This window comes from Caloenas nicobarica, chromosome Z, assembly GCF_036013445.1.
Source record: "Caloenas nicobarica isolate bCalNic1 chromosome Z, bCalNic1.hap1, whole genome shotgun sequence".
In the NCBI taxonomy this organism is placed as follows: domain Eukaryota; kingdom Metazoa; phylum Chordata; class Aves; order Columbiformes; family Columbidae; genus Caloenas; species Caloenas nicobarica.
The window spans coordinates 96,659,356-96,686,901 of record NC_088284.1 but is presented as its reverse complement, the minus strand read 5'-3'; the positions used below and the strand labels follow the sequence as shown (position 1 = coordinate 96,686,901).

Here is a 27,546-nt window from a genome sequence, read left to right as displayed (position 1 = left end):
TCCTTTGACATCTGTCTAAGCCTCAGACCTCATGTGCAAAATGATACAAATGGAGCTCAACACTTCTGTAGCCCACCCTGTGTCCTACACACCTAGGACTGAACACCCAGCTTCTCCTGCGAGAGCCGTGATGACGGATGATGCACCCCTGAAGTGACCTCATTTTCTACAAAATAGCTTTACTAAGAATTTCCCAGTTTTTAACCATAGAGCTGAGCAAGATGAAAGCTTTGCGGAATCAACGTACCAAGATTTGCAAGACAACCCTAAAAAAGCAGCCAAATGACAGCTCTGTATCGTTTACAACTGCTGCCTCGCATAGTTTCTATTTTGATTGAGCAAGATGAAAAGTTTTGTTAAGTTTTAGAAACCTCTCCTCATCTCTGCTTTCAAGTCAATACACTTTTGAAGGCTATTTGCCTTTCTCATTTTCCCTGTGGTAGTTAAGGAGATGAAATTCTTTCTGTATGCACCAGATATCACTTACACAATGGGACAGAAATATTGATATTTTTATATTGCACAGTGGGTCGCATTTATGAATTGGTGCATGCTTCATCATAGCTCTAAATAATGAAATATTTTGGATAGGCACAAAGGGCCCAAAGCTCTTTGCCTGAGTACCTCCAACTTCCACTGATCTCCCTTCTGAATTTCTTACAGTCTGATTTTGAAAAGGTAGAGGTTCCTCAGGATCAATGCTACCCACCAAAATGATTTATTCAAGACAAAAAGGCAAAGCCTCCACCATAACATGATTTTCCACCTACTCATTTCCCATCACCACAAAGAACAAATGCAAGTCTCAGAGCTCCTATTTAGGCCTGCAGAGCTTAGCGGAATTTCTTTTTCAGTTGATGACAACATCCTGAAGAGTTTCTCTGCCATTTTTTTAGGGCCTCTGATGTTTACGAGATCAGTGATGAAGACCTTCATGCGGTGCAGAGATCACTGCTGCAATAACTTTCTGCCCTTCATCATATTCCTGACGCAAGATGTGAGCCAGGGCTATGCTGCCCTCAGCCCGTTTGAACTTTGGGGATACCAAAACCCACTATAATTCTAGAAGAGCAGTGCGGATCACCAGGCTCTCTCCCAACCTGGGACCGAACATGAGAAGACAGAGCAATGGTCCTGGAGATGGACCTGCAGCTTCTCTGCATGAATAGGGCAGGACAGAAGCAGTGGTCTCCTGGTGTAGGATGAATTCACTTTTTCTCTTAGTCTTCCTTTGGTAAATTTCTGGGAATAAAAACTGCAATACTTCAGCCTAATTTCACATTCTTTAAAACTGAGATTCAGATGCTTTTCCACAAATAAATATTAAATATATAAACATGCAAGTCACCATCTATGCTTATGTTCTCCCTCACTGTAACTTATGTAGATTGCTGCCTATGTGCATAGCTCTCATTACAAATAAAACATAAAAGCCAAAGCATATTCTGAAGAGCTATTTTTCTTTATTGCAACACCATTACATGAAGCCTACTAACATAAACAAAGATTGGACTTGGCTGTTTTTGAACAAATAACCATTTATTGTCAAGACTTTTCAGGAGCTTTCATTTCCCTTTTTGAAAAACATGATCTTGTGCCAACCTAACAAATGCGTAACATTAGGTAATAAGCAAAATAATGGGACACCCTGCCACACTAGTTTATAGACAACTTTAGACTGCCACAGTTGTACAAATCTAAACTAAGACAGAAACCCAGTTAAATAAAGCAGACAAATCAAAACCCCACCAGTGGAGACCCTGGGGGCATAGCTGCTCTTCCTAACTGCTACAACTGGCCTTTCAAGCAGAAGGATGCACAGGAATAAAGGTCCAAGGGCAAGAGCTGCCCATGTGCTGCTCTCTCCGCCCTGCCGCTGGAATAGGATGTGGGGGAGCACAGCCAGAGAGCCTTTTCCCTGTGCTATCTCCTGGCACAGCGGCAGAGAGCACAGGACAGAGCTGTCTCAGCCCAAAATGAGCAGCCACGTGTGTGGGGGCAGATCAGAGGAGAAGCCCCCGCGCCTCTGCTCTGGCCGCTGCACCGCCGCAGGTGAAGCTCTGACCACTGGTGCTCGTTGAATGTTAATTCCACCAGAAGCCTCCATTTTGAAGTTATCGCGAATCTCTTAAACTTAGCCCAAAGTAATCACACAACAACCTATCCATTAGACAATGAACAGATATTATTCAACTTCCTTGTACCACGGCGGAACAGCCGCTTCCTTCCTGCCAGTGATTGTGCTGGTGATTAACTGCGCAGTTCAAGGTGAAAGAAGAATGCAGTTCCAGGCGTATATGGCTTCCTTTAACCTCAGCAAAATACAGTGCCAGATATTTCAATTAGTGTGTACCAAGGTCAAAAAATCAATTTCTTATCGCCGAAAAACACACATACTGTAAATTTCGTTTTCAAGCCATAATCTCTAAATTAAATCTGTGTACCTAAAAAATATACAGTGCAAAATTGCAGTCCTTCAGCCCCCTCCTCCTCCTGCAGCCGAGCAGCATTTTCACAAACATCACCTGGCTTTGTGCTCTATATTTAGAGCACAATGTTTGGTTAGATTCTAATCTTCTTGGAGAATGTCATTATCTCTCTCTTTGGCAAATAGAGGCCCAAAGTGTCAATTACCTTCTTAAACTCTTTCATATACACAGGCCTGAGTGGGGTTTGATATTCTGTCTGCCAACAGCTCAGTCGGCAATTTTTCACAGTCATACACAGAAAAATTGTTCACCATCATATCATCCTAGACAAATTACACATTTCAAATGAAGTTACAGACAACTTCACCACTCCTGGCTAGTTTATTCTGGAAGAGGAAAACAAACAAACAAACAAACCAACCCAAACAAAAATAATCCTAAAAGAACACTTTTTTTGTGCTATTGAATTCTATGAGTTATCGAACAGAGACAAAAATAAAATCAGTATAACAGATTGGAAATCAATGTAGCTGCACAGAAATTACACCATTGTCTCTTATGTGTGTAATTCCCTATGATACTTTCCTCATTACATGGGTAACACTAACATCATAGCCCCAAAGGTGGCTGCAAAATCCCACAGCTGTAGCAGGCTCTACAGTGTGCAAACCGAGGTACAGAAGATGTCTCAAGGAAGTAGAATTCATGGGAACAATTTATTTCCAATAAATCCCGGTCTTTTCTTAAGAAAAGCTAATTTCAACTATACAACAACAGAATGCATAAAACTGACAATTTTGAGTTTGCTTTAAATTTTTTCACAGAAAAGGTTGCTTTTTATTCACATACCTACTTATGCATAGGTCCCTGTGTCCACATTTGTGTACATTTAGTGTACATGTATGAGTATACATGTTCTGGAAATATCTTCCATCCTTTTACTTCAAACCAGCAAGTGAGAAGAATGTATTGTTACTGTTGGACCTTTTGGGACCACTTCAGATGCTAAAGATCCAGGAAGTGAATCATATCCCTGGCAGACACAAAGTAAGCAGACTCTGAGATAATAAGTTTAAAGCTCCTTAAATGAATTTTCCCACATCCTCTAAACATGTAACATATTGATTGATTCTTAGGACCATAAAGCAGGATGAAAAGAGTATTTTCTGAAGAAAGGAAATTAGCATTATTTGGCAAGGGTTAAAACACATTTTGAATTAAACAAATAAGAAACCATCCATGTGCAGCTGATCAGCTTGAGAGTTTGGGTACATTTTTGAGAGAGACAACTAACTCCTTCTACCACATAATCTACACACATTTTTAAAACTTCTTAGATGCAAACAGGACTAATTTAAAAGAGAGACTGGATATGATTAAAGATGTAACAAGAAGTAGTTTTGTTTCTTCCTGACCCATTCAAAAAATGCATTACTGTATTTCAATCATGCTCAAAGTACTGTTTCAAGAAAATGTAAACAAAAAACATGGGAAAAAAGATAGAGCTGCTTTTTTTTTTTTTTTCTTGGCTCAAATTTTGAATGTTATGAGTCTATCATGGGTTTGGTCCAAGGCTTATTAAGATCAGGGTCAATCTTACACATTATTATAGTGGGCTGTATCTCTGGCCCAGGCAAACTGTGTTTTCTGGCAGTAGGAACCCTCTGAAACTGGTAGGGAATTTTTCATATGAGTGGGAAAACTGGATTTGGCACTTTGCATAAAATGCTTCGAGTCAAAATTTTATGGACTCAGCCATTTATAGGAGTAAGACAATTGGAATAAGACAGCCTCCACTGTGTCTTATTCAGCAGGATCATATTGTTACTTCAAAAATATTGCACTGCTTTCCATCTGACTAATGTTCTCATGCATCACCAGGCACTGTTGTAACACACTCTCCCCTTTCAAATTTCCATTTACCCTTAAAAGCTTCAACTAAAATATACTTTCAATAGTAGTTAGTTACAATAAGCAATTTCACTTGTAAAAAGTAAAGTCAACTCTGCAAAACCACTGTTTTGACTAACAATGTTAGCCAAGGGTATGGCTATTTTCAGGAACATAAACATAGCTCCATCCTTTGCGACTGGAAGGCAATCATGCAACAGCTGGTTAGTCCCCAGCAGTCTACACACATCACAGCCATCAAACCCCTCCCAAATTCACAGAAAAGTGTAACATCTTGCACATGAAAAGGTAAAAGCTATACACAAAGCCGTAGGTCCCCAAACGGCCAGGAACCTGCTGCATTAGCCTCTACATTAACACCCAGTGTTTTCCAGGCAAGGGGACTGTCATGCACTATAATATCAAATCCTCCCAGATAATTTGTCCAGGCTTTTCAATTCCATGATCTACAGTTTTAATCTGGAATGTGGGATCAAGATACCTCAGCTGGGTAACATTGCACAGTTCTGCAATCTCCGCACTTCAAGAAAAAGTGAAAAAACATTCAGCTACATTATGACTGATGAAGACATAGAAGGAAAGAAAAATTTCGTCCCCTGGAGAAGAACTCTGAAGGCATGGGCTTAATTAAATATAATACCTCCATATGTAACAAGCAGGTTGGTGCCTTCTGACACTTCTTGGGATCACCATAAACCAGACACGAAACCTGAAGTCGGAATTCTGAGTTCAAAGACTTCTGCCCTTCCACACAGCCCACGCTCTGGTTTTACCATGTTCCACCTTGAAACTGTGTAAAGGGTCCAGCAGAATTTGGAGGCAAAGCAGCAGAGACAGGGAGACACAGGAAGAAGGGCGAAAGGAGAAAGGGTGAGGAAGGGTGAGAGAAGAGCCCAGAGGCTATGAGGAGCGTGTCAAAAGGGCTGGGAATTGGTGGTCTGCTTTGACCTCCTGCTTAGCACATCCCAAATTTTCCAAGCTGTCACCCACTGTGTTGAGCCCTGTTATTTGTGTTTGGCTAAGGCATATCTTTCTCCTGCTGTGCTATGCTAGAGCAGCTGCAATTTGCCTTTTTCATAGCTTGTGGTAACTGATAGCAGTGAAATGAATTTAGGAAGTGTGTGGATTGGATCTTCCGTATCAGTGATTTCAGACTATTTGGTAAACACAGAAGTGGCATGCAGTGATGTATGCCTGCTGGTAACACAAAAAAACTTCTCTGGTGAACTAGCATTTGGATTAGATAGTTTTCTATTGAAGGATACTTCTGGAAAGAATTAAATACTATACACAATGGTTTTATAGGGTCATGTTAATTTTAAAGGTAAAAATTCCCTCAAAACTATACACTGATTGGGTGCTTCAGAGTGGCAATGGTGACACCAGTGAATCAAAACAAACTCAGTGACTGCAGTAAAAGTTGATGGTGGGACACAGCAATGTTACCTTAGAGCAAGGAGCTGATGTCTCACAGGAAAGCTCCTTTTTACAGCTGGCAAAAGCCAGAGAGTTAGTTGCATGACCTTCAGTAAAACAAGAAAATATGTTTGTGTTCAGATATTGAGTAGGCTTTCAATTTGATTCAGCTGAGTTTACACAAATTGCCCTGTGTTCTAACAGAGATTCTGTATTTTGATATAAAATACCACTTTGCACTGATGTATTTTTTGCCTCTGGCAAATGATAAATCCTCCTACACTTCACTTCAGAAAGAGAGTCAGTGCCTGATAGCCTAAGTCCCTGCTCACTATTTCTGGAAGAACTCTAACTATTTTACAAGTAAGACTGATTAATTTTGTGGTATAATTTTCAAGCGACATTTACAAGGGAATGTTGTGTGGGGATATCTGGGAGGGATATTGTGCTCAGGCTTTTCCTGCTTGCCTGCCTACCCTCCTGGAACAAACAGCACTGCTTCATTTTCCTTCCGTATTTTACAAAATTAAAGTAAACACCGCGATCACACTGTTTACTTTAATTTCCTACAGTATGCCAGCAAAACAGCAAATTGGCAGTCACCAGTCAAGAAGTAGCCAGTATTGAAACAGCAGAGCTGCTTAGGAAAGCATCAGTGATGCCAACTCATTCTTCCTTCTGTTTTAAAAATAAAGTATTGGCTTCTATGAAGTTTTACTTCCACCCCAATCTTCTCTAAAGAATCTGAAATTTTGTTTGTTTCCTTTAATTTGCTTTTGGAAGAAAGCTGGGTTTATGAGCAACACCTAATTTATATGGCCAACACTTTTTATATGAAGAAATGGATTTAAAATAGTGGCCAATATATGCTATTTATCTGTAAAAAATCCATGGCATTTTTGCACAAGAGGAAGTTGTCTATAAATCAGTCTTATCTTGATATATTTTTATTTTTATGCCAAGAGTTCTAGTTGTCCTATTTCAATTAGGTATATGATAATGTGAAGCTAAAGCCTCATGCATCACATTCAGAATACACATCTGTTCAAGCACAGAGTCCTAAAAGGCAAACAGTTATATTTTCAGAGGCCATTTTCTTTCATCTTATACTACATAAAGCAAGGAATATAAATACAAAATAAGTAAGAAGCATGGTATAGTATTTTGTACCTCAGAGGTATAAAGCTTGACAAGGTGACTCATTTATGGTTTTCTGGAAGATACTGTACAGAAGGAATTTATTGCTATGTAAGTTATAATTCCAATATATAAAAGAGGCCAGATCCTACAATCAGTTATTCTCCTGACTATGTGCATTCCTGCACATATTCTTACTGAAGACAATGAGATTATGAAGAGAATTAGCTTTTTGTTAGACTGGCCAAAGTATGCCTTTGGAAAGTCCAAAACATGACCTAATTTAAAGTGGTTGAAATCTTGTGGGAAAGATTGCAAGAGGATAATTATTTTAAAAGCCATGACTTTGACACCAGGAAATTAAATTCATATCTATATGTCTTTATCTATACACAGCAAATCCAATAATCTTGAGCTTTCTGCAGTCACTTAGCCAGCTGGCAAAGGGAGCAAAGTAAAAACTAACAAACCCTGTTCCTAAGGTATCCTGACATCAGTGATTCATGATTCATCAATAATGGTGCTAGGAAATAAATGTAACAGGGCATTATTGCCTTTTGCAGCACAGTAAACTCAAGGGAAAATGTCTAAGTGTATCACATTGAAAACACAGAGCTAGCAAAGAAATAACTTTTACAAGTATTTAAGAGGTGTTACAAGCAAGTGAAAGTAGAGAAACAAATGTAAACCTTTTAAATACAGTGAAAATGTACCTATAAATAAAAAGGGACAATTTCCAGCTACACAAGCTTAAGAGGACTAACCTGAAATCTAGCATTCTCTGTTGTTCAGCATTTTCACAAGGAGAAAGAAAGAATTGCTCGTTCCAGAACAAACTCTCAGAACAACCACTGTTCTGCTTTAATTGTCTATCAGGATAAGCACAATGAAGAAGCTGGTTCTACACTATGCAAAATTAATAATGTTGTTGACAGTAATTATGACTCTCACAATCTATCTAAATAACTAAAAGGGCAAATATGTAAACACAATGTACTCTTTAGAAAATGACTGTATTAGCACATAATTGATGATCTCCTTTGAAGGTGACTGGACTACCCATTGTAAAAGCCTAATATTATTAACTGAAGGAAAATGGGTAGCTATCTCCAGAACAGCAGATACACCTGCCGCTTTCATCACACAGAACAGCAACATCTAATACATCATTAAACAACTGAGGCTTTGCCTTATGTTTTGGTAGCTTTAAACTATTTATGATGGGGTTTAGCCTATATTTCTAATCCTTTTTAGAGCCTACGCAATTAAAATTCAAGTTACTTGTTTATGCTATTAGAGGACTACTGCACAATATTAATAATGCACCATGTAACATGCTGCCCTAGAGAAACGTCGTCTCTCTTTGAGGGGCAATAGCCACATTGTGCTGATACAAGCTTTGCTGCTCAGCTGGAGGGTAAGTGACTTTGGTGGTTGTTGAGGTATTTTACCAGAGAAAGTATTGGTACTCCTGACACGAGGCTTGCTTCAAAAGATTGTCACTTAACTGCAGAACACCACAAATACATGTAGTAGCTGGTTTGCCTGGACTGACATTGGAAATTTTATTTTTAAGACTGTGTTTCCAAACACTTAGTATAATTATTAATAAACAAGTAATTAATTCACAAGATTTGTGAATGTGTGTTTCACTGTATTGAATTTTCTTTAAATGATTGATAAATGTTTTTATGAATTTTGAATGTAGATTTTCCCTCCCAAAAAATACAGGAAAGAAAGAAAGAAGGAAAGGAAAGGAAAGGAAAGGGAAAGGAGAAAGAAAAGAAAAAAAGAAAAAAAAGAAAAAAAGAAAAAAGAAAAAAGAAAAGGAAAGGAAAGGAAAGGAAAGGAAAGGAAAGGAAAGGAAAGGAAAGGAAAAAAAAGAAAATAAAAATAAAATAAAATAAAATAAAATAAAATAAAATAAAATAAAAAAGAAAAGAAAAGAAAAGAAAAGAAAAGAAAAGAGAAAAGAAAAGAAAAGAAAAAAGAAAAGAAAAGAAAAGAAAAGAAAGGAAAAGAAAGGAAAAGAAAAGAAAAGAAAAGGAGATACTGTATGAGAAAAAAGAACATGGAAGGTAAGATAAATCCATCCTCAAACAAATGGATTTAATAACATCAGCAATGTCAGTGAAGAACAACAGGTATCTTTACTGTAAATTTAACTGATCATTCATAATCACAACTTTCTAGAAAAAAACAGACAATGTAGAGGACACCAGATCATGGCAGATAAGTAAATGCTGGTTTGATTTGTTCTGGGTAGTATTGCTAAACATTGACTTGTTTTTCTTCTTTCTCTGCATTATTCACAAGTGTAGGCCCTTGACTCTGCAAATATAATGTGCACTTAACTTTCAAATCAACCAGCTTACTCATGGTAGTAAAATTGAATTAGTGCAAACACAATACTAGTGTGGTGAAGGCCATTTCTTCTTATTTTCATTTGACCAGCTTGATAGACAAATAATGATGGACCTATATTTAGGGCAAGGTTAGCATTAAATTCAAGAAATATGTTTAGTGGCTACATGACACGTGATGCAAAGAAGAGGCTGAGGAGAACGGTGTTTGTTCAGGCCTAAGAAGAGAAGGCAAAGAGGAAATGACATTGCTGTCTACAGCTACCTAATGGGGATTCATGGGGGTTTGCAGAGGAGACCAAGCTAAACTATTCATAGAAATGCACAGTGGTAAGTGCACAGGAGAGGCAGAAGTTACAAGTTGCAACAAGAGAAACCGCAACTAGATATCAGAAAAAAGTTTTCAATATTATGGTAGTCAGACTCTGGAATAGAGGCCCAGAGAAGTGTGCAATCTTCATCCCTGGAGATATTCAGAACTCGGCTGGAAAAGGCCCTGAACAACCTTCTTAAAGTTGGACCTGCTATGAGTGGGGAGCTGGACCAAATGACCTCCAGAGGCCTCTTCCAAACTAAATCTACAATTTTTGTGGTTCTTTATTGTTTGTTATTTTAGCCAGCTATATTTCTCTCCAAGCATTCCCAGCTTACAAAAGGGTAGGCAGGAAAAAGCAAAATCCTCTTCACATTCTAAATTTTCCCAAAACAAGCACACTTCCAAGTACACCATGGCAAATGAGCTATAAAAATCCAGACTAAAGGTGGGCCGCTTACCTGTGCTCACAGCAAACCAAAGTGTCTCTGTTACTGATAAATTTCCCAAGATGCATGAAACACAAAACCTGACCAAACGGATGGTTAATATTCATAACTACTTCTCAGGACGCTGAAAACTGATGAGATTCATATGAATTTCGGCCTGCCTGCAGCTGGGCATAGCTATATCTAACAGTGGAAATAAGTACTTGAGCTATTCATAGTGGAGGACAACTCAAAAACGAAGGCATGGAAAACATCCTTTTCCTTGGATGGAGGATAAAGGCATCTAGAGGCAGACCTCTCTGAAATATGCCTTCTGGCATATTTCCCTTGCAAACAGCTGTAATGGGAAAATTAACATTGGCTTTGCAAGCAGACATGTCTCTGTGGCACACCACACACCTCCTCAGTCTTCTGGACTAGCCCAGGAGCTGTATTATTTGTCCATGATCAGCTGCTGGGAAGAGTGACCTATTGCTATTTGTGTGTGGATGAGATGTGAGGGCTGTAAAGTAGCAGTCGTGCCAACTCCGAGCTTCAGAAGTCCTGAGTCACGAGGGAAATTGCTGAAGCTAAATCAGAGAAGACACATCAGCATCTCTCATGGAAAAGGAAAGGACCAAAACTGAAGCTGGAAAACAGGTCATACCCGGCTGGGATGCATGGTGTGCTATACTAAAATACTGGGTTGAGGGAAAGTTGTAGAATTTCTTGGAAACTTCTAACGCTTTTGGCTTTGCAAACGTGTTAGTGCAAGAAGTGACATGAAGTTTAGTCCTTGAGCCAATGGGCTCTTGAGTAAGTTTTTCAAGCAAGCACATAACAGACATGCATATAGGTGAAATCTGTTTACCGTAACAGAACGTTATGCCATTTCCTGTATATCCTTGGGAGCAATAGCAGCCTGTTGTCCCACCCTGAACTTCACACCTGGCATCTTTGTGGCACGTCATGTTGCAGTTTGCAGAAGTACAGCCATAATCCAGCAGACTGGAAATCAGAACTGAAGCAAAGGAAAATGAGACTTATTTGTTTATCTAAAAACCTAATTCCAAGCTCTAAAAGCATATCTGGGCAAAAGGTGCCCATAAAATTGGTGTATTCCAGTAAACAACATCAAACTCAGCTGTATAACAGGACGGGACCAGGGCCACCAGCCACAGGGGCTTTGGTAAAACCACACAGGGGCTAGAAACAGCAGACACTGTGGGTTAAGAACTTATGTATGTGCTCAACCGGTATAAAACTGGTAAACAATGCAGAAGTTACTCAGTGATCCGGGAAAAACATTTGAAAGACTTTCAAAGCTCTCTAGTACTTTCCAGAAAAGCACAGCCATTTATTTGCACTTTGAATTATGTATTGTGTGTTATCCAAACCACCCTACACAGATCAAGTGAAAAACACCGATCAGATTTTTTGTTTTTCAAAAGCACTTCCATACTGTGTGGCTAACACATACGCAATGGTCTGAGAGATTAAATTGACATGTCACAGTATTTAGTGCATTATGGCACTAGAGTTTAAAAACTTGTCCAAATTATTTAATTTCTTAAAATACCATTTCCGTGTTTTGAAAGTACTGTCTTCTTTTCTCCATCCACTGAATGATTCCTAAACAGTATAACTCCTTTCCCATTGTATGACTGCATATGGTTTTCAGTACAAAGGAAAAAAGAATCTCCCCATTTGCAAAAACCAATAGCTCACTGAATAAATTATACACACTCTGTAACAGGTTAGAAATGAGGCAGTTAACTCAGAAGGGAAAGTAAGTTTTTTACTTTGCAATTTATAAATTGTTAGCAGGACATAACTAAAGTTGCAGAACACAAAGCCCCTTTTGGATGCTGTCTTGCCCTGTAGTTCTGCTTTACCCTACTCAAATGTTATTCTGGGTCTTTGCTAGCCTAGTGTTACAATTATAGGTTTCATTGCTTCAGGAAATCCCACTAAGGCATTGTTTTCTTGGACAAATTAAAATTTCATGAAAAATTAAAAAGACTAAAAATTATGCAGAATTTTTAAACAATTCTATATAATCTAAATCAATGTAGGGGTCATCCAATTTTGTATTTTCTTTCTGGTTTTGAGAGAGAAGACCACCTTCCAGAGATTAAAACAGGAACCTATGGGGTTCTCTTGTCATTTTACTATTTATGGCATATAAAATCTAAAAATCTCCCAAGCAGATGGAGAGCAAAAAAAACCAAACAGCCAACCAACCAACCGCCCCCCTCCCCCAAAACCCCCAACAACAACAACAAAACAAAAAGAAAATCCCCACAAACAAAAGAAACCAACACAAAACCAGAAACAAACACACAAAAGACAAACCCCCAGAAACACTCAGTCTTTCTGGTTTTTTACAGAACAAAAGCCACGGTGAGATAAAGACTGGCATTTGTGCGATTTGATTTTGGGGTGATCCTAACCATGCAATTACCAAATCCAGCAGCAGCACTAATCAAAACTATGGGCACTTTCAGTCCCACATACCCAGCAGCTTTCCACCATCCAAACACACTAATTCCTCTCCAACCCCAGCATCACTGCCCCCATAGGTGTCCCTGCCAGACCCCACTCCCTTCCCACCTGCCGCTTGCTCCCCAGGGAAGGAGATTTCACCCACCTAGGAACGGGAGCAGTTTCATTGGTGATGGTGTTGCTGCGCGGTGCCCGGTGCAGAGTCCCTGTGTCACAGAAAACACCTCCCTGCCTTACGATGTGTGACTATGTGCAAAACACGCACACATGCCTATCAGGAAAGCGACGTCCTGGTGCAGGCGCTGCCCTGACGCTGCTCTTTGTCCCGAGCTTCACGTTTCCAAAAGCTCCCAAGACTCACAGGCAGGACAGGGAGGGTCAGAATGCACTGAGGACCTGGTCTTCTGGTAAGTAGGGAATAAATGAGAAAGTACAAGAGAAGCAGAAGCCTGCGTCTTGCACGGGATATCGGAGAAGATTCAGGGGTGAAGGGGTTAGAGGAGAATGGGTTAAAAGAGCTGCTTGGGGGAGCACCTGGGGCAGGGAAGGATGAAGGTGTAAGGGGTGAGCTGCAGCCTGCTGGCAGAAGGAGTAAAGGAGCAGCAGAAGAATTGTGGAGCAGATCAGGGAGGGTAAGGAAGAGGTGGAGGAGATTAGTAACTAGCTCAGGATTTACAAGCTCGGAGGTAACTGTCTACAAGCTTCCTTCCACCTTTTCCTGGTGAGCTGCATGTATGTGAGTCCCAAGACCCGTGTTTTTGGAGACAATCTTGGCTGGCTACAATCGTTCTTCCGACTGCTTTCTTCAGTTTTGAGACAGATCCTTACTGCAGCCAAGCAATGTGGCTTTAAGGGTAATGGCCTGTGAGGAGGTACAGGAAATCCACTGAACTCTGCTTTGTAAGGAAAACAAAGATGTATACACAGGGAGGAAAGAGGCAGGAAAGCAATTGTATGGCTGGGGATCTCAGGAGCCAAAGAAGCTGAAGTTTCTATGGGTTTATGGGACTGAAACAGGGTGTTGTATAATAGGACATACACAATATAGTGAATTTGGTAAACTGTTTGTGTGTCTTTGTGTTAAATGTGAGAACAGTTCTATCCTCATAGCATCCTAATCGACGAGACTTCAACATGTACTTATATTATGCATGGACACGGAAATATTTTCTCTAATCTTGTTATGGATAATGTGCATACCATCACTTCCCAGCTTCCTGGAGATGATGACTCACATATTGAAGCACTATAAAACTGAAGCATTGATGTATGTCTGTCTTTATAGTTGGAATCAGAGGGACAGGCACAAACGAGCACACTGCTGGAAGAACGAAGAATATCTCTAAACTAAATAAAATGGACATGAGGCTGTGGAATGTTGTTGTGACAAAATATCTCATGTCTGACTAGAAAGTTTTGAAGTTGGAACTTTCATAGGGAACTGATGGGAAGACATCAGCCTGCTCTTAAGAATTACCTGTGGATGCGGACACATTTTTTCTAAACTTGTTAGGAACTATTTGCCCACCATCATTTCCCAGCTTCATGACTGCTGCTGGCTGGAGTTCAACAGGTTAAACTCTACTCAGGCTAAGGAGGTATGAGGCATGTAGAAACAGCACGTAGGTGTCTGGTTGGTGAAAGGTACTTCTGTAGTACCTTGGCAAAGAGAGAGGAAGCTCCAGCAACCGGATGTTAATTTTTGATGACCCACAGAATAATGAACAAAGGGTCCAGGTGTAGGAAGACTGTTTGATTTTGTGAGGCGGGGAGGACTTAAAGGGGAAGAGAGGAAGGACTAGGAGCTAGTTTGTTTTGTTAAGTTTTCCCGTAATCTAATACATGGAGACACAGAGGAACAGAAAGTCAGATGAACTGAGGGGAGCTTTGATCTATGTGTCCTGTCCTTCCTGTTGGCATGCGCTGAATTCCAACAGACTAATAACAGCTGGGTTTGGAAAGCCTATAATGCAAAAATTGTATCTTATTGCCCTATGTCTTTTTACTCACCAAAATCGAGCTAAGAGGTGTTTAATAGTAAGCAAGTGGAGAGAGCAAGAAGTAATAACCTAAAATTCAGGTCTTAAGAGTTAGAGACATATTTTTGAAAAGTCAGAGATGTGTGTTTCAATTTCATCTAGACATGAGCTTTCTGCCAGGAGTGTTTGGATAGACTGGTTGGAGAGCAACTTCATGAATCATAGTGATAGTAAATTGGTAGCAAAAACTTTACTTGCTTTTCTTATTCAAGGCTTAAGGACACAGGAGAAATAGAGGATGACTCAGAAAAAGACGTAATTTCGCTATAAGAAGACAAATGCCTTTTTGCTAGAAAAGCACAAGATAACTTGCTTTTTAGTAGTCTATGGCTCAAACTATCAAGGGGCTATGCCAATCACATCAGGATACCTTCCATCTGGAATAGTATTGCTGGACTACTTACCTCACTTACAGGTATAGCGGACAACATCAAAGCCAGTGCATAGGTCCAATTGGCAAGTGGTTTACATTTGTGACCGGCAACGGGTGAGGAGGGAGCACATAATGAAGAAAGATGTGGAAGAACAGAGCAAGGACAGAAAAAAAGAAGGTTAGGTCAAGAGGAACTCTGGGTGATAAAAGGAGCTTTGATCAGATTTAGAAGGCAATAGGGAGACAGTGAAGAAGAGGGATTTAGGAATATCTTAATGAGATCTCAATACTGGGAGCAGTGGATTACTTTTGCATTAGACTACTTTAAAAACTGGCTAATGTGAGTGTCAGTTAGAGGCTGAAGACAGCAAGGTCGCAGTAGGCATGGATGTGGAGAAGGATGGACCTGACAAAGACGGTATGCGGAGAATGAGAGGAAATGGGAGATTTCTGAGACATTTTGGAGATTAAACCAGGAGGATTTACTGATAATATCTATTGGCATATAGGGATGAGGAGTTAAACAAGTGGAGATGAGCAGCTATACACGAGAAAGTAGACTCTTTCAAATTTGTGCTGTCAAAATTTTCAAAAGATGCTGAGAAAATATATTGAGGTGTCATAAAACAGAACTATTTATGGGTTCCCGTCTTTACAAGCAGGGAGGAGAGATATGCATAAACATGCATATTCCTGGAAGACTGGAGAATATGTCTAAACTAATGTGGAATGTCGGCACTGCAGAATCCATCCCTGTTTACCTCAAAATAAAGCAGCATTAAAAAATAAATGGTTTATGGAAAATACAGCCTTTCCATTTTTATACATGGGAAGCAAAGCCCAAATTCTGTATTTAAAGTTGTTCATTTTACAAATGGGCTCATTTATCTTTGCAAGACTGAGTTAGGAGGGCATAAGTAAATGAATATACACAAGTTAACATGCTTGACTTCAAACCACACATTTTTGATTACTGATCACTGTGATTATAACATCTTATGTGTAACTGTAGAATTCTCAAGTTGGTTTGGTTTTTGTTTTTTTTTTTTTTTTTTGCTGTTGAACTGATAGGAAGACATCAGCCTGCTCTTAGAAATTACCGGATATTTTCCAAGCTTTGCATTGTGAAGAAATGTATTCATTCACAGTGGTTTTAAATGCAGTTGGGATGCTGATTGCGCAGACAATGCTATGAAACTAACACCCACAGCTGATGAGGGAGGGAAGTTAACACTTCCTAGAGCTCAGCCTTAGGTAGCTTTCAAAAGATAAGTATAGATAAATATAGAGCAACTGCTTTCATTCCAGAAACTGCCTACAGTACCAACAAAGGAGCAAAAACCGAACAGAGACAGTATTAGGCGTGTTTCCTTTAAATTAACATAAGCATGATCTACTGTATTAAAGATATTTATTCCTTTGGTGTGATCAAATTTGGACTGCTAACTGGATGTATACCAATGAGTCTTTAACGCCAATAATAAAAAAATGATCATGATCTTTCAGCCTTTTTTTTTTGACAAATGACTGTTCACTTGAATCACGAAGTTTGCTGCCAAAAGGAAAATGAGATGTAAACCAGACTGAGGATGCACAAATGCCTTAGATAAAGCTTTTTGTGTGATGCATACTGTTGTGTTTGTTTGTTTGGTTTTTTTTTTTAAGATCAAATTAATTTATTGTCTTCAAACCAAATTCATTTCAAGAATTTAGGTGGTCTTTATACTACTTCAGAAAAGTTTCATTTATCCTAGTCACTAGAGCAATTATAGGGTATTTTTTATTCTAGTCGCTAAAATCTGGATACAATTGAAAACGTACTTAAATGTCAGATCAAAATAATGAAATTCCATAGCTGGTTAAAATTATTTTCAAACAAAAAAACATTTTTCAAACACAGATTATTCTATCATAGAGCAGCCTACCTCAGAGGACTCTAGCCCAAAAGCAGTGCTAGCATCTGTTTTATAACTGCCTCATCTTCCTGTCTGAGTGCCTCATGAATCCTTATCATTTTATGTGTAAACATCATATTCCATCTGAACACAGAGGGCTGAATATATCTCTAGGGATGATGTAACTCTAGGCAATTCTGAAGCAATAAACACACAAACACACATAAACATATGCATGCACACATCCTACTAAATCTGTGTAGCTATGTCCATCTGAAAGAAATTGCACATTTCAGTGTTCAGAGCCAGTTTCTTTCTGCTCTTTGCTCTACCTAGGATGAAGTCATGAAATGAGGGAATTGAAAGTGAATGCAATGTTTCTGAAAGCCAGATTAAGTGCCCTGAAATTGGGCTCTGTTTCCGCATCTGTTATAATACGGGAGCAGTGTACAGACCAAGTATAAAGATCTTCACAGCTAAAAGGATAAAGTAATTCAGTTTACATGTCTGTTTATGTTCTCCAGGGACCGGTCATGCTATGGTAGTGCTAATGATAGTCACATCTCTGCAGGAGAAATACAGGGAACCCCATGAATAATTACACCAATGAAATGCCAGATTACCAGTTGCTTTTAATCCACACTCATTTTATACCAGAGCATTAGACATGAAGGGCTCTTACATTGCAATGCTAATACGCTAACCACCAGATAACCAGGCTAGCCCCTGGAAGACCACAGTTACCTCTTCTTTGTTTTACTTACATGGGAGAAGAGTTCTGACGCTTCTCATTCATCTATCATAGCCTTAGACTTGAACTAGTGGCAGTCACTGTCCTAACCTGTTCAGGTGTTTGCCCTCATAACACTCCAGTCAATATTCCAGTAGGCCAATATCCCACAAGACATCCTGAATTTTTTCTCCGCATTTAAAAGGCTGAAAAATGGTTGAATTATGACATAGGTTTGGGTCCTTATTGAAGTAACTTCTGTGCCTGTTGAGGAATGACTAGATCCTAAGTGAGGATCTTGCGATTTGGTCCTACACTTCCCAGGAACCTCCAGCTGTCATTGGGCTGTGTCTTGCAGAGATTGAGGCCCAAAGGGGACAGAGGACAAGGTGTGCCTAGCTAAATGTGGACACGGGGATGGAGAGCACTGTGATCAGATGAGGTATACACAATGCTAGAAGATGCTCTTTTCCATCCTCTCAATCCCTCACAGTTACAAAAGTCCTGTTTAACACCTCCTGAAACTGCTGTCTCTCTGCTGCTTTTGTGCACTGCCCCCCTTCTCACTGTCCAGCCATGGCCAGAGCACTCTGCCCCTAACCCCATCCGTGCTGCACCACCTCCCCCCAGCTGCATCCCCTCCTCCTTTCTCCCAGTGACTCCTCAGGAATTTGTGCATTTCCTATCTGAGAACTCTTGCAAAAAGAAAAATGCTTGAGGATCATGGCAGGGAATAAAATAACACTCAGAGGAGGAAAATATTGGATGATCATTTAGGACTTAGAGCGGAAAGTTCATCCTATGAACTGCCAAGAGTGCTATAAGTCAAAACAAAACACCTGCATTAAAAACAATTGTATCATCACTGACTTTTTGCATTATTCCTTCCAAGGCAGAAGGTTCTCTGCTGTATGGGCCAAGAAAATAATTATTCCATAATCTTTTTTCTATGATATCATCTCCTTCATCCAAGGTTTCACGAACATGGTAGTTGACAGGGAAGTTGTAAAGTTTGGAGAAAACTTGGCAGTAGCCCACAGAGCACAGGTGAAGTCCCTCCACTCAATGACAGCATGGACAATGCTTTGACAGAGAGAAGACCAGAAGGAATGGGAGGGACAGGTCCTCAGGTATCCCCACTACTATCTGATTGCTTTTCTAGCATCCCAGTCACTTGGCAAACCATGTGTTCATCTCGACTGACTCCAGAAAGAGCTTCCTCTGGACCCCAGTACTACACAGCAGAGAGTTTGTAGTAGCTACAGAAAAGCTCAGGCTTTGTTGCTGCCTGAGACACTGACTTCGAGCCACATTCTCACTCAATTCTTCATGCTAGAGGCTCATGTTCCTGTGGTGTTAGGGCACTGATGGCTGAGCTCTGGCAAGTCCCGTTGAAGCAGTTCAAAATTGAAGCCTGTGGTATGCTGGTTTGACCCTCTGCTAAAGACCACCGCTACAGCAATTTATCTCAGTTCCTTCAATTAAAAGCTTAGGATCTTAATTTAAACGAATTACTCATTGCTAAACCTTTGTATTTGTTCTTTAATGCTAGCTGCTGGATTGTGGCATGTCTTGAAAAAACTGAAAATAAGCCCATCGCAGAGATGTGCATTATTTTGTATGATGCTGATGCTCTTTTGACTCTAAAAGTAAACTGTTTTACTCGCAACCTTCAGACAACTTTTCACTTGTATCTGCCATATCCTCTGGAATTGTTTATTAATATCTTGACTATGGCCCTTCAGAGTTGTGTTTCATCTTAAATTGGTGTAATTCAATCCTTGATATGATAAATTAATTATAAATAAATAAATCTAGAAATTTTTTCCCCAGCTTGGACTCCTGCACAGAGGTCTAGAGGTCACTATTTCTTACATTAGCCCTGCTTTTGGCAGAAGTAGGACTGAAGAGATCCTTCTGGTCCAGGTTCACCCTTCCCCAGGAGTGGCTTGTAGCCTTCTTTCCTTCCTCGCTGCCGCTGGACAGTATGTCCATCATAACCCAAAGAGGTTAGAGCCAATTCACTCTCCATCAATAAGTACAAACAATTCAAATTATTTCTTTTAGTGTTCATTATCTTGTACTTGTGTGCACTGATCTTCGTCTGGTATCTTGTTATTCTGTCACTCAGGTTTTATTAGCACCTCCTGAAATTCCTTACTCCGCTTCTTGGTTTATATTAACTTCAATAATTGTGTATTGTCAGCAAATTTCAGAACCTTGTTATTCATCCCATTTCTCATATCATTAAATATGAGTGGTGAGCAAATAGTGGAGGAAATTATTCATGAATATTCATTTGAAGTTAAAGTAAATTCCACTTTGACAGCATTCGTGACTAGTCCTTGTTCACTTTCTGCAAACAGTTCAGTGCTAGAGATTTACTAGTGCAAATGCATTCAGGAAATTCACATTTTATTCTCATATACAAATAATCCCTCCAAACAAAATTTAACCTGGGTGTTTCTACGCAAATCTCACAGGGGATATCTCTAGAGACGGATAGAGTCCCAGAAGCTAAGAGTATGTTTTGGAAGATCCCTCCCCTTCTCATGCAGAGACAATCTGACACAAGTAAGGAGAGAACTGCATTTCTGATACATCCCATCCGCCATCTGTATCTGTGCCCACCCAATGCCAAGCGAAGCTTGCAGTCCTGACCAGCCCCCAGTCGCCATCTGCACTGGCTCCTGACCAAACCCACATTTCCAACTGTTTTGGCTTATGGATTGGCTGTTCCATGCATCCTGGCATTCTGGTTCGGTCCCATCTGTCAGGGGATTATGGGCTCCCGGCAGGTTTGCTTGTACAGGTGCTACCTGGTATTGGTCAACTGAGCCATTCACAGCTCCTGCTAACAGGCTGCTGGCCACAACATCGCTGGTCTCCTCTGCAGCCCCAGACGAAGCCCCAGGCAGGCAACGGGACTCTGAGGGACCTGGCCGATCTCAGCCATTTCAAGGAGTGACAGTGTCCCTCACCCATACAGCAGAGATTGCACTGCTTACATGAGACACAGCTTCTTTTTAAACATGACCCCGTGTATCTCTGAAACAATGTCATAAGATGTCATAAATCAAGATCATAAAAGAATGAGATATTTTATAAGAGCAGTTAAGACCCAGTCCAGTCTGTTACCACTTCTTTTATGTGTGGCACAGCAGCGCTAACCTAGATCAAGGTTATCTATTAAATTCACACAGATACTAGAAAGGTAAAACAGAGAAGCAAAGACTGTGAATAAGGCAGAGAATCTGCAATACTCTGACACAGTGCATAAGAAACGTTGCTACAGCAGAGAGATTAAATTGATTTGACTTCCATATGCCAAGAAGAGGTTGAATGGAGGTAGCTGGCGAGCAGTTTAATTTGATTCTCCCCATCCTTTATTCCTTATTATTTTTGAGTAGCACTGATACTGTGTTAAGTGCACATATAAGGACAAGAAGCCTCTTCAGTTTTTTTCAGTAAATTCAAATCTATGCTCCACATTAAGCTCTGTGTGAGCACAATGTCAAAGTTCTCACACACACTCACAGAGGACCACTTGCTGTTTTGGATGATTAACCCAAATTGTTTTAAGGTCTGTTCCGCACGTTAGTATAATGACAAAACCAGAACGGAACATAGTCTGCAATGCTCAAAAAGCAGCAAGAAATATGTATTTGCCTCTGTTATATATAGTTCACCATGTGAACACTCAGGTATGGCAGGCAGTTCCTGAATAAATTCCTACCTGCAAACTATAGCGGAAATTTTGCTTATGCATGGCTATAGGACTTGTTCTTTAAAAGAACTGAAATGCAGTGAGTCGGTTCATGTACTGCTTGAACTGGTACACTGAAGTCTTCACTTACTATTTCGGATTTTTCAGATTAACTATTTTAAGTACTTTCAAAATATACTGCTGCTATGTATATGTAGCATAGCCAGTACTGATTATACCATATGATACAGCTTTTTTCATAAGGTTACAGGAAAGGAGACGTGCAGATATTCATATGTAACTTCCTTCACAGAAATGCTTGTATTTAAAGCAAAAGGAAATCAAAATGAGATTCCATTGTTTAAATGAGAAAGTGCAAATGTTCATGACTAAATTAATGTAATTCTAATTTTGACCTTTAGACAAAGCATTTAAGAGCTTTCCAATAGTAACATCATATTTACTTGGTGCCTATGCCTTAGTTTACATTGTTTTAATTACTTAAAGAATAAAACAACTATAAATTCATAGTATATGAATGATATACTGTATATGTTATAACCCTAACATTCATCACAGTTGCTTTAATTCAAATTACGATATGCTGGACTTCTGCTCACAAATCCCTTTTCTATAGCCTTACAGCCATGATCCTAGAAGCACCTGGGCACACAAAGGGATGTGTGCAAGAAGTTTCTGTGTGCTTCAGGGAACTACAGAGACATGGAAGATGCACATGTACATTTGCTATTCCATATTTCACACTGTTTGCCAATCTCCATTCTTTAAAATTCTCCCCTAGGTATCTCGAATTATCTTTTATTTCACTATTTTCAAAGCCTCCCTAGCAAGAAGAGGGTTTCCTTGGAGATTTTGAGAAGATTTTGAGCTCACTGAAGTCAAGGGAACTATGCTGCTTTATGCAAGCTGAGGATCTAGTTTGATAGTTTCATCTTTGTGAATACAGAGCAGAATGAATTTATTCAAACTTATGTAAGCCACATGAATAACTTTGTTTGAACAATTCTGTTGTATCCCCTCTGCATTTACAGTATAATTTAGCAAACTGAAATTAATTTTTCTTCTCTGATTATGTTTTCTACAGACATTGGAAATGTTGATGAGTACAATATAGTTTTAAATGATATGTCTTGTTTACACTTTTTTTCTTTATGGTCCATTACTTTAGGATTTGAGTGGAACCATATGATTATAGTCTTAGGTTGTCATGCAAATGGACTAATTTTGTTCCATTTCCCATTTCCCTTACTGTCCTTGTCAATGTGATGGATAAATCTTGCTCTGTGTTCTGTTCCTCATAGACTTGCAAGGCTGTCATCAGAGTGGATTAATCTTCTGCCTGTGTTATCATGAAATTCTCTGTCCTAACAATGACTTATCACTGAATTTAAAGCCTGATACTCAATCTGTAGACTTAGTCTTGCAACAAAAATTGTAATGAGAGCTAAAAAGGGTACAAAACTAATCCATTGTTATCACAGTCTTTGAATTGTAATTTCATGGATTTCCTCAAATATGACACTTTACTGAACAATATCAAGAGAGAACATGGTAGAATAACCTACTTGAAATTTCAGTTTTAAATGTCACCTAAAGCAAACTTCCAAATTGTTTAATTACGTGACCATAACTGTATTAGAGGTTATTGCCGGTATAACTGCTGCACAAGCAGTTCCTTCGATAAAAGCCAGGATGTGGACAAACTATTACTCAACAGCAGTATGAAAACACTATTAAAAATAATGATAATGGTGGGACTTAAACATAGAATAATACAAATTTTAGAGTTATTGCTTCCACATATAATCCCTTAACTCTCCCTTTCATGCTTAGCTATTGCATGGTTTTTAAACTGACATGTGGTTGTTATGCATGCATGTAATTTATTATTTTCTCAGGGTTCTTACACTGGTCTATGTTATAAGAAAAAGATGTTTTAAGCATTTCTTTAAACTATATTTGTGTGTGCTCAAGATACTAGATAAAATAAGAAATGTTTAATATTTCTTGCTCTCTGATGTAATAGATAAATGGCCAAAAGAAGCCGATTTAAGCTATTCTGGATGAAAATAAAGTCTTCTAAACTTCAAGCTATCTTGATGTTTTATTAGCATATTAGGCTTGTCTGCATGGGGATTTTAACATGAGGAAAATAAGTCAGTACTAGAGTATGTTAAACAAGTAAAGGCTTCCACAGCACTTCCTAAAGCTGATTTACAGAAATTCCCATGTTAACCATTTCATTTACAGATTCTGTTTGTTTGACTTCATAGTTGGCAGTTTTGGCCAGGAACCCAGTGCAAACTTTTGCATGTCAGCTCTGTGATTTTTCTCACCGTGCTTTATGAGATGCCTCCTAGAACTGGCAGGAGGCCTGAGACTTGCTGTGCTAAACTGCCATGATGCTTCTCCCATAACTCAGCTGTGTTTTGCTAGCTCCATTTTTAAACTGCCATGAGAGCAGCCTGGAAGATGCACTGCTCACTTGCAGCAGTCTTTAATATAAACGGGATAATGTCTTGTATTGGCACTCACACAGTCAGATGGATTTGGCTTTGTAGCTTTGGAGGTGCAGCATTATGGATTCAGGGGAAGGAAATCTGGAGGGTGAAAAAGTAAAAAGCAGTGTGTGGTTTGCCTTTTTTTTTTTTTTTTTTTCCCTTGGAGGCATTTCTCTGCAAATGCTTTCACAAAGTGCAACATTGCTGCTTTACTTGGCGAGCTCTGAATGCCTGCTAGGATGCAATCCTGGGAGGAAAGGCATCGCTGGAGAATTTTATGCTGGAGAAGGTGATGATCCTGCTAAGCTGTTTGGCACTCATTTGAAGTGACAGTACATCCACGTGAAAACCCTTTTTCTCCTCCAGATTTAAAGCACTGGGAGACTCTTGTTGCCTACAATACTGAAGGAGGAAAAACTTCAAAGACAGCAGCAACAAGCAAAGAATGTACTGGGTAGTTTGGATGTTCTCTAGAGGCATTAAGCAAATTCAGATAGGACTGTAATATACAGTGCTGCCACTGGGTGAGAAATTACTTCCTCAGAAATGGAAGTAGACCTGGTTAGAAAGACAATTTCAAGGATGAAACCTGCCTTGAAATCAGCATGATTAAAAAAAAAAAAAACAACAACAAACCACACCAAAAAACCCCACATCAAAACAAAAAAAATCCCCACACAACAAAACTTGCTTTGCTACAAACCCTTTACGAAACCCACACCCACAGATCTCACCTTGCACCCACAATACAAAGTATATTTTGAAAATTACTAACATTTCCTAAGAAGTGTTCCTAATTCAAACATTAACCCATCAATGGCCACATTATGATTTGGGGATGCCATGCAGCGTTTATCCCCAGTGCTCTCCCTGCACTATAGCACTGACACAAAGCTCAGTCTTTGGACCCAGCGCCCATTCCTGGCTTTTCCAAGCTCCACAGTACAGACTCAGAAATGTCTGTACACAAAGAGCTCTCACTTGTCTGCCGGGTCACAGGATTTATGATCACTGTTAAAAGTCTCCTCCTGGTCAGACCTCAGCATGTGTGTTGAAAGGGTGGGGTTTTCCCTTTATGGTATCACAGAATCACAGAATCACAGAATCACAGAATGTTAGGGATTGGAAGGGACCTCGAAAGATCATCTAGTCCAATCCCCCTGCCAGAGCAGGAACACCTAGGTGAGGTTACACAGGAAGGCGTCCAGGCGGGTTTTGAATGTCTGCAGAGAAGGAGAATCCACAACCCCCCTGGGCAGCCTGTTCCAGTGTTCTGTCACCCTCACTGAGAAGAAGTTTCTTCTCAAATTTCAGTGGAACCTCTTGTGTTCCAGCTTGAACCCATTACCCCTTGTCTTACTGTTGGTTGTCACCGAGAAGAGCCTGGCTCCATCCTCGTGACACCCACCCTTTATATATTTATAAACATTGATGAGGTCACCCCTCAGTCTCCTCTTCTCCAAGCTAAAGAGCCCCAGCTCCCTCAGCCTTTCCTCATAAGGGAGATGCTCCACTCCCTTCATCACCTTTGTGGCCCTGCGCTGGACTCTCTCCAGCAGTCCCCTGTCCTTCTTGAACTGAGGGGCCCAGAACGGGACACAATATTCCAGATGAGGTCTCACCAGGGCGGAGTAGAGGGGAAGGAGAACCTCTCTGGACCTACTAACCACCCCCCTTCTAATACACCCCAGGATGCCATTGGCCTTCTTGGCCACGAGGGCACAGTGCTGGCTCATGGTCATCCTGCTGTCCACCAGGACCCCCAGGTCCCTTTCCCCTACACTGCTCTCTAATAGGTCATTCCCCAACCTGTACTGGAACCTGGGGTTGTTCCTGCCCAGATGCAAGACTCTACATTTCCCCTTGTTATATTTCATTAAATTTTTCCCCGCCCAACTCTCTAGCCTGTCCAGATCTCGCTGGATGGCAGCACAGCCCTCTGGCGTGTCAGCCACTCCTCCCAGCTTGGTGTCATCAGCAAACTTGCTGATAGTACACTCAATTCCCTCATCCAAGTCATTGATGAATATATTGAACAGTATTGGTCCCAGAACTGACCCTTGAGGCACTCCACTAGATACAGGCCTCCAACCAGACTCCGCCCCATTGATCACAACTCTCTGGCTTATCTTGGGAGCCTGTCCAGTTACAGCAATTTGTGAGAAACTTTCCAGTGTGTCGATAAACACACTGTACGTGTGCATTTGTAGAATGGCTTGCCAAGCTACTCTCCATTTCCCAAAAAACCAGGCAGGTGTTGGGAGCACTGACTGAGGCTTGATCCTGTCCTGTAGGAGCAGGAATTACCATTACAGTTTTAATTACTCCAACAACATCTTGTGGACGTTTACTTTTGTTACACTCTTCCAGATGGGACTGAGCATGCAGCTCTTTGAGTCCCAGAGCTCTACAGATGTCCAGATGGAAGACTAGGGAGCACAGCAATCAGTGTGTAATTGGGTAAGTGATAGACCTGCTGCAAAGCAGCATTACCTCAGCCTTAAGGAGGATTAATTACAAAAGACCTATGATGTCAATTAATTCTCTTTAAAAAGTTGTGTGTGGATTCAACATACTTTAAGTCAAAGAAGCTGTAGTTAATTCAACATAATGTGCCTACATAAATAAGCAAGTGTTGCAAGGTATTAAGCATTTTATATATCCCACAAATTGAAGTATCTAAGGCTTTTTTTGTAAACTTATTCTGTAAACAGTACGAAACTGATCTCCCCTGCCACCAGAGATCGTCTTCCTAAAGCAGACTGTAACTTCCAGTTTTGTTTCACATACAGCACCCAGTGCTGAATACTGAATGGGAAGTTTGATCCCAAAGTGCTGATAAAATACAGCTGATTTCTCAGCTTAGGCTGACAAGATTTGTTCATGCTTAAAAAAATAACATCTCAAGTGACAAGCCCTCAAGATTTCAAAGGAAGCCTAAGAGAGTTTTGTTCAATCAGAAGGTAACAGAGATGCTCTTCCTGACACATCACTGCGGTCTCAACGGAATAAGATAGACACCAAGGAGGGCGAAATACTACTGCTCAGGTTAACACGAAAACTCTCTTTGCGAACGCTAATTGGAATGCAAATCTTTGTACCATAAAAAACCTGAGCTATGAATAGAGCATTGGAGTTTAATTGATTAAATCTGTCAGTTTCTAAAAAAGCAGGAGATACATGCTCTGATCTATGTGACTCTCAACAGTTTTATTAATAGATATACGGTACTGCAGCTTCCTTAGAGATGCAGGTATAATACTCTGTATATTTTCACACTGAAGTGGATTTCCGGTGAAAGGCTCAGAAGAACGAGACTGATTCACCAGGTGAGCGGATGTGCCAGGCAATGGGGCACTGGCTCTGTCACGGCCAGCTGACCTGTTGAGGCAGCAGAGCTGTACAACAGCGAGAGGTGGGGCTGGCAGAGGCTGAATGTCACTGAAAACAGAGGTTTGCCATTGTTCTGTGAAAGAAATTACAGTAAAACATGTTCTACATAAGCTTGTGAAATACCAGGACATCAAAGAAAGAAAAAAAAAAGCACTACCTTAAGCTAATTGTTGTTTGAATTTCATTGGCAAATAAGTTTTAGCACTAATATGATACTTTTCCAAATCTTCTGCTGTAGAAAGCTAATAAATTTATGCACCTTGTACTGAGTAATGCCCTCATCTTTGGATGGGTATGACAGAGCGTATGGGTATATGTGTGCAAGGATAATGTTGGCCCATCTGCATAATGTTTATTGGTATGCAACGTGACAACTTCCCCCACCG

At 40.0% G+C, this 27,546-nt stretch overlaps 1 protein-coding gene across 2 annotated transcripts in view; it reads right to left on the bottom strand.

Moving 5' to 3' along the window:
- ADGRL4 (adhesion G protein-coupled receptor L4) overlaps positions 1–13,310 on the bottom strand; it is a 75,960-nt gene extending 62,650 nt beyond the window's left edge. For both annotated transcript variants that reach the window (XM_065657120.1, XM_065657121.1), the window contains exons 1-2: positions 12,648–13,310; positions 10,869–11,018 (exon numbers count right to left, since the gene is read on the bottom strand). In XM_065657120.1, coding sequence (XP_065513192.1) covers positions 10,869–11,018; positions 12,648–12,669 — 172 coding nt within the window. In that variant the 5' untranslated portion in view covers positions 12,670–13,310. The remainder of the gene's footprint in view (positions 1–10,868; positions 11,019–12,647) is intronic.
- Positions 13,311–27,546: the final 14,236 nt, after the last annotated feature.